A 12,240-nucleotide genomic window follows, 5' to 3' on the forward strand; every position below is an offset into this window, starting at 1 on the left:
GTCGGTGAGTAGAGAGGAGGGTGAGAGACAGTCGGTGAGTAGAGAGGAGGGTGAGAGACAGTCGGTGAGTAGAGAGCAGGGTGAGAGACAGTCGGTGAGTAGAGAGCAGGGTGAGAGACAGTCGGTGAGTAGAGAGGAGGGTGAGAGACAGTCGGTGAGTAGAGAGCAGGGTCAGAGACAGTCGGTGAGTAGAGAGCAGGGTCAGAGACAGTCGGTGAGTAGAGAGCAGGGTGAGAGACAGTCGGTGAGTAGAGAGCAGGGTGAGAGACAGTCGGTGAGTAGAGAGCAGGGTGAGAGACAGTCGGTGAGTAGAGTGCAGGGTGAGAGACAGTCGGTGAGTAGAGAGCAGGGTGAGAGACAGTCGGTGAGTAGAGAGCAGGGTGAGAGACAGTCGGTGAGTAGAGAGCAGGGTGAGAGACAGTCGGTGAGTAGAGTGCAGGGTGAGAGACAGTCGGTGAGTAGAGAGCAGGGTGAGAGACAGTCGGTGAGTAGAGAGCAGGGTGAGAGACAGTCGGTGAGTAGAGCGCAGGGTGAGAGACAGTCGGTGAGTAGAGAGCAGGGTGAGAGACAGTCGGTGAGTAGAGAGCAGGGTGAGAGACAGTCGGTGAGTAGAGTGCAGGGTGAGAGACAGTCGGTGAGTAGAGAGCAGGGTGAGAGACAGTCGGTGAGTAGAGAGCAGGGTGAGAGACAGTCGGTGAGTAGAGAGCAGGGTGAGAGACAGTCGGTGAGTAGAGCAGGGTGAGAGACAGTCGGTGAGTAGAGAGCAGGGTGAGAGACAGTCGGTGAGTAGAGTGCAGGGTGAGAGACAGTCGGTGAGTAGAGAGCAGGGTGAGAGGTCTCGGGGGCACCTTGAGAAAAGAAAGTTATGGACGTGAGTGAAGTTGAGAAAGTTTTGGAGGCCGGAGAGGAGGAGGAGGGGAAGGGGCTCGGGAGGAGGAGGAGGGGACGGCTGCAGCAGGAGGAGGAGGAGGGTGAGGCTCTGTGTCTGCAGACATTGTGAGGAAGCGGCTCTCACAGTCACCCTGACCCTGGTGACATGACGGCCCTGAACCTGGACACCTACAGCCTGTCCCTCATCACCGCCAGGGAGGACATCATCAGTGCCAGGAGCTCCACCGACTGGTGAGGACGGAGGCTGGTGCCGGTGCTGGTGCTGGTACTAATACTGGTGCTGGTACTAATACTGGTGCTGGTACTAATACTGGTGCTGGTACTGATACTAGTGCTGGTGCTGATACCGGTGCTGGTACTAATACTGATACTGGTGCTGGTACTAATACTGATACTGGTGCTGGTACTAGTGCTGGTACTAATACTGATACTGGTGCCGGTGCTGGTGCTGGTACTAATACTGGTGCTGGTACTAGTGCTGGTACTGATACTGGTGCTGGTACTAATACTGGTGCTGGTACTAATACTGATACTGGTACTGATACTAGTGCTGGTGCTGATACCGGTGCTGGTACTAATACTGATACTGGTGCTGGTACTAGTGCTGGTACTGATGCTGGTACTAATACTGATACTGGTGCTGGTACTAGTGCTGGTACTGATACTGGTGCTGGTACTGATACTGGTGCTGGTACTAGTGCTGGTACTGATGCTGGTGCTGGTACTGATACTGGTGCTGGTACTAGTGCTGGTACTGATGCTGGTACTGGTGCTGATACTGGTGCTGGTGCTGGAACTAATACTGGTGCTGGTACTGATACTGGTGCTGGCACTCGTACTGGTACTAATACTGGTGCTGGTACTAATACTGGTGCTGGTACTGATACTAGTGCTGGTACTGATACTGGTGCTGGTACGGGTATTGGTTCTGGTTCTAATACTAGTGCTGGTACTGATACTGGTGCTGGTACTAATACTGGTACTGGTGCTGGTACTAATACTGATACTAGTGCTGGTACTGGTGCTGGTGCTGGTACTGGTACTGATACTAGTGCTGGTGCTGATACTGGTGCTGGTACTGGTACTGGTGCTGATACTAGTGCTGGTACTGATACTGGTGCTGGTACGGGTATTGGTTCTGGTTCTAATACTAGTGCTAGTACTGATACTGGTGCTGGCACTGGTACGAATACTGGTACTGATGCTGGTGCTGGTACTGATACTAGTGCTGGCTCTAAAACTAGTGCTGGTACTGATACTGGTTCTGGTTCTAATACTAATTCTGGTACTTATACTGGTGCTGGTACTGATAACGATACTGGTATTGATACTGGTTCTGGTTCTAATACTAGTGCTGGTACTGATATTGATACTGGTTCTGGTACTGATACTGGTATTGATACTGGTTCTGGTTCTAATAGTGCTGGTACTGATACTGGTGCTGGTACTGATACTGGTATTGATACTGGTTCTGGTTCTAATAGTGCTGGTACTGATACTGATGCTGGTACTGATAACGGTACGGGTATTGATACAGGTTCTGGTTCTAATACTAGTGCTGGTACTGATACTGTTGCTGATACAGATACTGGTACTAGTTCTGGTACTGTTGAGTATACTGGTATTTATAGATGTGTTGTGTTCGTATCGCGGAGTGGTCACCTATAGATATATGTGCTGTGTACATATAGATGACTGGTCACCTATAGATGTCTGTACTGTGCTGTGTACATATAGAAGACTGGTCACCTATAGATATCTGTGCTGTGTACATATAGAGGGGTGGTCACCTATAGATATCTGTGCTGTGTACATATAGAGGAGTGGTCACCTATAGATGTCTGTACTGTATATATAGAGGAGTGGTCACCTATAGATATATGTACTGTGCTGTGTACATATAGAGGACTGGTCACCTATAGATGTCTGTACTGCGCTGTGTACATATAGAGGACTGGTCACCTATAGATGTCTGTACTGTATATAGAGGAGTGGTCACCTATAGATATCTGTGCTGTGTACATATAGAGGACTGGTCACCCATAGATGTATGTACTGTATATATAGAGGAGTGGTCACCTATAGATATCTGTACTGTGCTGTGTACATATAGAGGACTGGTCACCTATAGATGTCTGTACTGTGCTGTGTACATATAGAGTACTGGTCACCTATAGATGTCTGTACTGTACATATAGAGGAGTGGTCACCTATAGATGTCTGTACTGTATATATAGAGGAGTGGTCACCTATAGATATATGTACTGTGCTGTGTACATATAGAGAACTGGTCACCTATAGATGTCTGTACTGTATATATAGAGGAGTGGTCACATATAGATGTCTGTACTGTGCTGTGTACATATAGAGGAGTGGCCACCTATAGATATCTGTACTGTGATGTGTACATATAGAGGAGTGGCCACCTATAGATGTATGTACTGTGCTGTGTACATATAGAGGAGTGGCCACCTATAGATGTATGTACTGTGCTGTGTACATATAGAGGAGTGGTCACCTATAGATGTCTGTGCTGTGTACATATAGAGGGCATAGTTGCATAAATCTGCATGCCCTTAATTCTTTGCTGCAGTCCCTGTGAATTTCTGGCAGGGTTCAGTATTTTTTTGGGTCGGGGTCTATCAGTGAGGCACATGTAGGATTGGTGATCTCTGTCAGCTCCTCCTTGCAGTAGCTCCACATCTGTCAGATTGCGGGGACATCTCCTGTGTACAGCGCCCTCTTCAGGTCACCACAGATTGCGGGGACATCTCCTGTGTACAGCGCCCTCTTCAGGTCACCACAGATTGCGGGGGCATCTCCTGTGTACAGCGCCCTCTTCAGGTCACCACAGATTGCGGGGACATCTCCTGTGTACAGCGCCCTCTTCAGGTCACCACAGATTGCGGGGGCATCTCCTGTGTACAGCGTCCTCTTCAGGTCACCACAGATTGCGGGGACATCTCCTGTGTACAGCGTCCTCTTCAGGTCACCACAGATTGCGGGGACATCTCCTGTGTACAGCGTCCTCTTCAGGTCACCACAGATTGTGGGGGCATCTCCTGTGTACAGCGTCCTCTTCAGGTCACCACAGATTGCGGGGACATCTCCTGTGTACAGCGCCCTCTTCAGGTCACCACAGATTGCGGGGACATCTCCTGTGTACAGCGCCCTCTTCAGGTCACCACAGATTGCGGGGACATCTCCTGTGTACAGCGACCTCTTCAGGTCACCACAGATTGCGGGGACATCTCCTGTGTACAGCGCCCTCTTCAGGTCACCACAGATTGCGGGGACATCTCCTGTGTACAGCGCCCTCTTCAGGTCACCACAGATTGTGGGGACATCTCCTGTGTACAGCGACCTCTTCAGGTCACCACAGATTGCGGGGGCATCTCCTGTGTACAGCGTCCTCTTCAGGTCACCACAGATTGCGGGGACATCTCCTGTGTACAGCGCCCTCTTCAGGTCACCACAGATTGCAGGGACATCTCCTGTGTACAGCGTCCTCTTCAGGTCACCACAGATTGTGGGGACATCTCCTGTGTACAGCGTCCTCTTCAGGTCACCACAGATTGTGGGGACATCTCCTGTGTACAGCGCCCTCTTCAGGTCACCACAGATTGCGGGGACATCTCCTGTGTACAGCGTCCTCTTCAGGTCACCACAGATTGCGGGGACATCTCCTGTGTACAGCGCCCTCTTCAGGTCACCACAGATTGCGGGGACATCTCCTGTGTACAGCGTCCTCTTCAGGTCACCACAGATTGCGGGGACATCTCCTGTGTACAGCGTCCTCTTCAGGTCACCACAGATTGCGGGGCATCTCCTGTGTACAGCGCCCTCTTCAGGTCACCACAGATTGCGGGGACATCTCCTGTGTACAGCGCCCTCTTCAGGTCACCACAGATTGCGGGGACATCTCCTGTGTACAGCGTCCTCTTCAGGTCACCACAGATTGCGGGGACATCTCCTGTGTACAGCACCCTCTTCAGGTCACCACAGATTGCGGGGACATCTCCTGTGTACAGCGCCCTCTTCAGGTCACCACAGATTGCGGGGACATCTCCTGTGTACAGCGTCCTCTTCAGGTCACCACAGATTGCGGGGACATCTCCTGTGTACAGCGCCCTCTTCAGGTCACCACAGATTGCGGGGGCATCTCCTGTGTACAGCGCCCTCTTCAGGTCACCACAGATTGCGGGGGCATCTCCTGTGTACAGCACCCTCTTCAGGACACCACAGATTGCGGGGGCATCTCCTGTGTACAGCGCCCTCTTCAGGTCACCACAGATTGCAGGGGCATCTCCTGTGTACAGCACCCTCTTCAGGACACCACAGATTGCGGGGGCATCTCCTGTGTACAGCGCCCTCTTCAGGTCACCACAGATTGCGGGGACATCTCCTGTGTACAGCGCCCTCTTCAGGTCACTACAGATAGCGGGGCATCTCCTATGTACAGCGCCCTCTTCAGGTCACCACAGATTGCGGGGACATCTCCTGTGTACAGCACCCTCTTCAGGTCACCACAGATTGCGGGACATCTCCTGTGTACAGCGTCCTCTTCAGGTCACCACAGATTGCGGGGACATCTCCTGTGTACAGCGCCCTCTTCAGGTCACTACAGATAGCGGGGCATCTCCTATGTACAGCCCCCTCTTCAGGTCGCAACAGATTGCCCCTTGATTCAGGTCTGGTCTCAGCTGTTCCAGAACCTCCATCTTCTTCTGGATAAGCTGTTCTCTTAGTGATGTGCAGGTCTCTTAGGGTCGTTGATGCTGAAAGGTGAAATTTTTCCTCATCTTCAGCTTTTAGCGGAGGCCATAAGGTGCTGAGGTAAAATTGTCTGATATGTGCACTGTGAATAATACCCTCCCCCTTGGATAAAGCCCCAGTTTCAGAGCCCGCAGCTGCTCCCACCATGCCTCACTGTGGGGATGGGGGTCTTCTTGTGAATCGCAGTGTCGGCTGTACACCTTCTAGAATTATGTCCACAAAGTTCACCCTCGGTCTCATCAGACAGGACACGTTTCTGCTTCTAGCCCACATGATGGAGGCTCTGGCATCCAAGGTTTGAATGTTCTTTTGTGTTCGAAAATGCTTCTGTCTCCCCCCGACCCACAGGCCGGACATATGAAGAATACAGGAGATTTTTGTCACATGGAGGACACAGTCAGGACTGGCCAGAATTTCCTGCAGCTCCTCTAATGTTGCTATCTGCCTCCTGCACTAATGTTCTTCTTGTCTTGCCTTCATTTGTGTCCAGTTCTCGGTAATGTTGTTGTGGTGCCGGATTTCAGCCCCTTCCTGATGATGTCTTCACAGTGTCCATGATGGATCTAGTACCTGGAAATGTTTTTGCCCCTTTTCCTAACTGATAACTTTCCACAGTGAGATCCTTTGCTGTGTTGTCAGCTGTTTGCGAACCAGAAAATGTCAGGGAAATTCTCCTAGAGCAGTGACACTTTCTCTGGGGTTAATTAGAATCACTGACTGTGATGACGACAGCCGAGCACTGACTACTATGTAACATGGGGGGAAATTCACAGCCCTGATTATAAGAGGGTGCTGACACTTATGCAACCACGTTATTGTGATTTTATTATTTTTATTTTCCCCTCAGAATAATTTCAGCAGCTTTGTACAGATTGTGGGCGACATTGAAATGATCCATCTTGATAGGATTATTGTACAGGGTGTGTAGACTTTTGACATCACTTTATGGTGATGTATGTAGTGTGGCCGGCCGACACATACATGGTCTTTATCTGGGGTATACATTGTAGAGTGCTAGCTCTGCGGACGAGCGTCCTTCTGACGGGTGACCCCCGGACTTTGTTTACTGCTCACAGTGGGTTTTCAGTTTAGTTAAGCAGAAAGTTATCGTTAATATTTACCCGAGATGGCGGTGACAGGTGAGGAGTCACATGACCTCAGGTGTGTCCCCTCTCACTATCAGGGGCCCGATCACTGCTCCCATCCATCATTGTCACTTTTATCTGCGCCCGAGACCCGAGGACTGTGACTGCTGCTACGTAGGAAGCTGCGTCCGGGGCAAAGGGCTCTGTGCCAGGATTCATGGCCCCCTGGAGGTGGTGGTGGCACAGCGAACCGCGCAGAGGGGGACGGTGCGGAGCATAGAGCAAGACATGGCAGCACAGCGAACCGCGCAGAGGGGGGACGGTGCGGAGCATAGAGCAAGATATGACAGAACAGAGAACCGCGCAGAGGGGGACGGTGCGGAGCAGAGTGCAAGACATGGCAGAACAGAGAACCGCGCAGAGGGGGGACGATGCGGAGCAGAGTGCAAGACATGGCAGCACAGCGAACCGCGCAGAGGGGGGACGGTGCGGAGCAGAGTGCAAGACATGGCAGAACAGAGAACCGCGCAGAGGGGGGACGGTGCGGAGCAGAGTGCAAGACATGGCAGCACAGCGAACCGCGCAGAGGGGGACGGTGCGGAGCAGAGTGCAAGACATGGCAGAACAGAGAACCGCGCAGAGGGGGGACGGTGCGGAGCAGAGTGCAAGACATGGCAGCACAGCGAACCGCGCAGAGGGGGGACGGTGCGGAGCAGAGTGCAAGACATAGCAGCACAGAGAACTGCGCAGAGGGGGGACGATGCGGAGCAGAGTGCAAGACATGGCAGAACAGAGAACCGCGCAGAGGGGGGACGGTGCGGAGCAGAGTGCAAGACATGGCAGCACAGCGAACTGCGCAGAGGGAGGACCGTGCGGAGCAGAAAGCAAGACATGGCAGAACAGAGAACTGCGCAGAGGGGGACGGTGCGGAGCAGAGTGCAAGACATGGCAGAACAGAGAACTGCGCAGAGGGGGACGGTGCGGAGCAGAGTGCAAGATATGGCAGCACTGCGACCCGTGCAGAGGGGGGACGGTGCGGAGCAGAGTGCAAGACATGGCAGCACAGTGAACCGCGCAGAGGAGGGACGGTGCGGAGCAGAGTGCAAGACATGGCAGAACAGAGAACCGCGCAGAGGGGGGACGGTGCGGAGCAGAGTGCAAGATATGGCAGAACAGAGAACCGCGCAGAGGGGGGACGGTGCGGAGCAGAGTGCAAGATATGGCAGAACAGAGAATCGCGCAGAGGGGGGATGGTGTGGAGCAGAGTTCAAGACATGGCAGAACAGAGAACTGCGCAGAGGGGGGACGGTGCGGAGCACACTATGTATGACTGGTGTCCGTTTATGACAGTGTCCACACCAGGTATGACTGATGTCAGAGTATGACAGCATCCAGGCCGTGTATGACCAGTGACCGTGTATGACAGCGTCCGCGCCGTGTGTGACCCTGTATGTACGGTATTATGTTAGCAATATACAGATCAGGAAATCCTGTGATACTGGAAACAGTTGTGTAGAAAATATGGCATGAGATGATCCTGGTATATGACTGGTATTTTGAGGAATTACGGGAGATTACAGGAGAGAGGAATAACTGGAGATTACTGGAGAGAGTAACAACAGGAGATTACAGGAGAGAGGAAGAACGGGAGATTACAGGAAAGAGGAACAACGGGAGATTACTAGAGAGGAATAACTGGAGATTACAGGAGAGAGGAAGAACGGGAAATTACAGGAGAGAGGAACAATGGGAGATTACAGGAAAGAGGAAGAACGGGAGATTGCAGGAGAGAGGAACAATGGGAGATTACAGGAGAGAGGAAGAACGGGAGATTACAGGAGAGTGGAAGAATGGGAGATTACAGGAGAGAGGAAGAATGGGAGATTACAGGAGGGAGGAAGAACGGGAGATTACAGGAGAGAGGAAGATCGGGAGATTACAGGAGAGAGGAAGATCAGTAGATTACAGGAGAGAGGAAGATCGGTAGATTACAGGAGAGAGGAAGAACGGTAGATTACAGGAGAGGAAGAACGGTAGATTACAGGAGAGAGGAATTAAGGGAGATTACAGGAGAGAGGAACATCGGGAAATTACAGGAGAGAGGAATAGCTGGAGATTACTGGATAGAAGAAAAATAGGAGGTTACAGGAGAGAGGAATAACAGGAGATTACAGGAGAGAGGAATAACTGGAGATTACAAGAGAGGAATAACGGGAGATTACTGGAGAGTGGAAGAATGGGAAATTACTGGAGAGAGGAAGAATGGGAAATTACTGGAGAGAGGAAGAATGGGAAATTACTGGAGAGGAAGAATGGGAAATTACTGGAGAGAGGAAGAATGGGAAATTACTGGAGAGGAAGAATGGGAAATTACTGGAGAGGAAGAATGGGAAATTACTTGAGAGAGGAAGAATGGGAAATTGCTGGAGAGAGGAAGAATGGGAAATTTCTGGAGAGAGGAAGAATGGGAGATTACTGGAGAGAGGAAGAATGGGAGATTACTGGAGAGAGGAATAACGGGAGATTACAGGAGAGAGGAATAACTGGAGATTACAAGAGAGGAATAACGGGAGATTACTGGAGAGTGGAAGAATGGGAAATTACTGGAGAGGAAGAATGGGAAATTACTGGAGAGAGGAAGAATGGGAAATTACTGGAGAGGAAGAATGGGAAATTACTGGAGAGAGGAAGAATGGGAAATTACTGGAGAGGAAGAATGGGAAATTACTGGAGAGGAAGAATGGGAAATTACTTGAGAGAGGAAGAATGGGAAATTACTGGAGAGAGGAAGAATGAGAAATTACTGGAGAGAGGAAGAATGGGAGATTACTGGAGAGAGGAAGAATGGGAGATTACTGGAGAGAGGAAGAATGGGAGATTACTGGAGAGAGGAATAACGGGAGATTACAGGAGAGAGGAAGAATGGGAGACTACCGGAGAGAGGAATAACGGGAGATTACAGGAGAGAGGAAGAACGGGAGATTACAGGAGAGAGGAAGAACGGGAGATTACAGGAGAGTGGAAGAACGGGAGATTACAGGAGAGTGGAAGAACGGGAGATTACAGGAGAGAGGAATAATGGGAGATTACAGGAGAGAGGAATAACAGGAGATTACAGGAGAGAGGAATAACGGGAGATTACAGGAGAGAGGAATAATGGGAAATTAGTGGAGAGAGGAAGAACGGGAGATTACTGGAGAGAGGACTGGAGAGAGGAAGAACGGGAGATTACTGGAGAGTGGAAGAACGGGAGATTACAGGAGAATGGAAGAATGGGAGATTACAGGAGAGAGGAAGAACGGGAGATTACAGGAGAGAGGAAGAACGGGAGATTACTGGAGAGAGGAAGAACGGGAGATTACTGGAGAGAGGAAGAAAGGGAGATTACAGGAGAGAGGAATAATGGGAGATTACTGGAGAGAGGAATAACTGGAAATTACAGGAGAGAGGAATTACGGGAAATTACAGGAGAGAGGAATAACTGGAGATTACAAGAGAGGAATAACGGGAGATTACAGGAGAGACGAAGAACAAGAGATATGGAGAGGGGAAGAACAGGAGATTACAGGAGAGAGGAATAACTGGAGATTACAGGAAAGAGGAACAGCGGGAGATTACAGGAGAAAGGAAGAATGGGAAATTACTGGAGAGAGGAAGAACGGGAAATTACTATGGAGAGGAAGAACGGGAGATTACAGGAGAGCGGAATAATGAAAGATTACAGAAGGGAACACAGGAGAGAGAAATAACGGGAGACTACAGGGGGATATGGAGAGTGTAATAATATGCTGAAAAAAAAAGAAAGGACACCACCTCCAAAAATCATACAATGATCTAATGCCTCTCGGCAAAAATATATATATATATAACTGAACATGAAGTTCTTAGTTTATCATTCTGATCAGACTGTATGAAGCGCACTGCCACGTCACACCTCGTAGTGGGTCCTACCACCCTAACGGAGAGGAGTCATGCGCCAACCACCGCCACAGCGGCAATGCACCAGCAGGGCAGACGGTCCGGTGCCCCACAGCAACCATGCTGCAACGCTGAGCCCCCATGACTCCAGACCGCGCCGCCCCACCAGCACAAAGCTGGAGACAAAGTTAGGGGTCTAGCCCATTTTGGCTGTCACTGAAGAGCTGGAGGAAGGTGAGTATCAGTGCTCCTTTTATTTTGGTGCTGGTGCTGTGTGGCGGCCATTGTTTCCGTGGCTTTGTGCTGGTGGGGCGGTGCGGTCTGGAGTCATGGGGGCTGTCTCGCAGCATGGGTGCTGTGGGGCACCGGACCGTCCACCCTGCTGGTGCATTGCCGCTGTGGTCGCCGCACGGCTCCGCTCCGTTAGGGTGGTAGGACCCACTACGAGGTTTGCCGTGACGTGGCAGTGGGCTTCATAGTCTGATCAGAATGTTAAGCTGAAAACCTCATGTTTAGTTGTATAAATTTTTGCCTAGCGGCTTTAGATCAACGTATGATTTTTGGAGGTGCGGGTCATGCTCTTTTTTTTTTCTTTTTCTACAAAGCATGTAATAATATGTTGATACGGATTCTTGTTTATCGTAACTCTCGTTATTTCTCTTTTTTGTGTCTTTGTTTTTTTCGTTTCTCCCATGTTGTGTTTTGGGGCAGGACTGTGTACGGAGTATATACTAGGTTTATTGCTTGTGTTCTTGGTATTTTTACTGTTGTCTGAGCAGATAATCTCCTGTCCTGTGATCTTCATGTCCCAATATAAAATGTGTAACCTTCATGGTGTCTCGTTATGTGGCAGAGGGGCTCAGGCCCTGGAGGCTGTGGGGCTCTTCATGCCCAGGTCCTTGCGTTCTTGGGTCTGTGATGGGTCTCGCAGCTCCTTCTCGACTCCGTTGCTCTTCAGACTCTGTTTCCTCTTTGTCCTGGGGATCAGTGTCTCTGCACGCACAACCTTTCTTTTCCTTATTATCCCCCTTCGCCCACATTCACCTCCTCCGATATTATCCGATACCTTGCACTTTTATTATCCTTAGTTTCATGTTTCTTAGCCATGAGTGACCTATGGCCGACGTCCTCCTCCTCTAAGACGCTCGGCCTTCCTGTGCTACTCCACATGAACGTCTCGGAGGGCTGATGAACCGCAACACCGGCGCTGCCAGGAGTTATAGCTGAGGTATCGGGCCTTCACTTCCTACAGAACCAAAAGCAACCACGTACTGGACGCTGCCCATCCGGGGTCCACGGGGCAGAGGGCGGCTGAGAAGTACACGGGGGCAAATCAGGGGGACACGGGGATGAATCAGAAGAACATGGGGCAGAGGGCATCTCAGGGGTATACGGGGGTGAGGGGTGGATGAGGGGTACATGGGGCAGAGGACGGCTCAGGGGTACATGGGGCAGAGGACGGCTCAGGGGTATACGGGGGTGAGGGGTGGATGAGGGGTACATAGGGCAGAGGACGGCTCAGGGGTGCATGGGGCAGAGGACAGCTCAGGGGTACATGGGGCAGAGGGCA

The 12,240-nt window shown here is 51.0% G+C and overlaps 1 protein-coding gene across 1 annotated transcript in view; it reads left to right on the forward strand.

Annotated features, from left to right (window-relative positions):
* Nucleotides 1-971: 971 nt before the first annotated feature.
* Nucleotides 972-12,240, forward strand: part of LOC143793463 (uncharacterized) — a 47,618-nt gene continuing 36,349 nt past the window's right edge. Inside the window, exon 1 of the mRNA XM_077280453.1 lies at nt 972-1,122. Within this exon, the coding sequence (XP_077136568.1) occupies nt 1,037-1,122 (86 nt within the window). The 5' untranslated portion in view covers nt 972-1,036. The remainder of the gene's footprint in view (nt 1,123-12,240) is intronic.

Source organism: Ranitomeya variabilis, chromosome 1 (assembly GCF_051348905.1).
Source record: "Ranitomeya variabilis isolate aRanVar5 chromosome 1, aRanVar5.hap1, whole genome shotgun sequence".
Lineage (NCBI taxonomy): Eukaryota > Metazoa > Chordata > Amphibia > Anura > Dendrobatidae > Ranitomeya > Ranitomeya variabilis.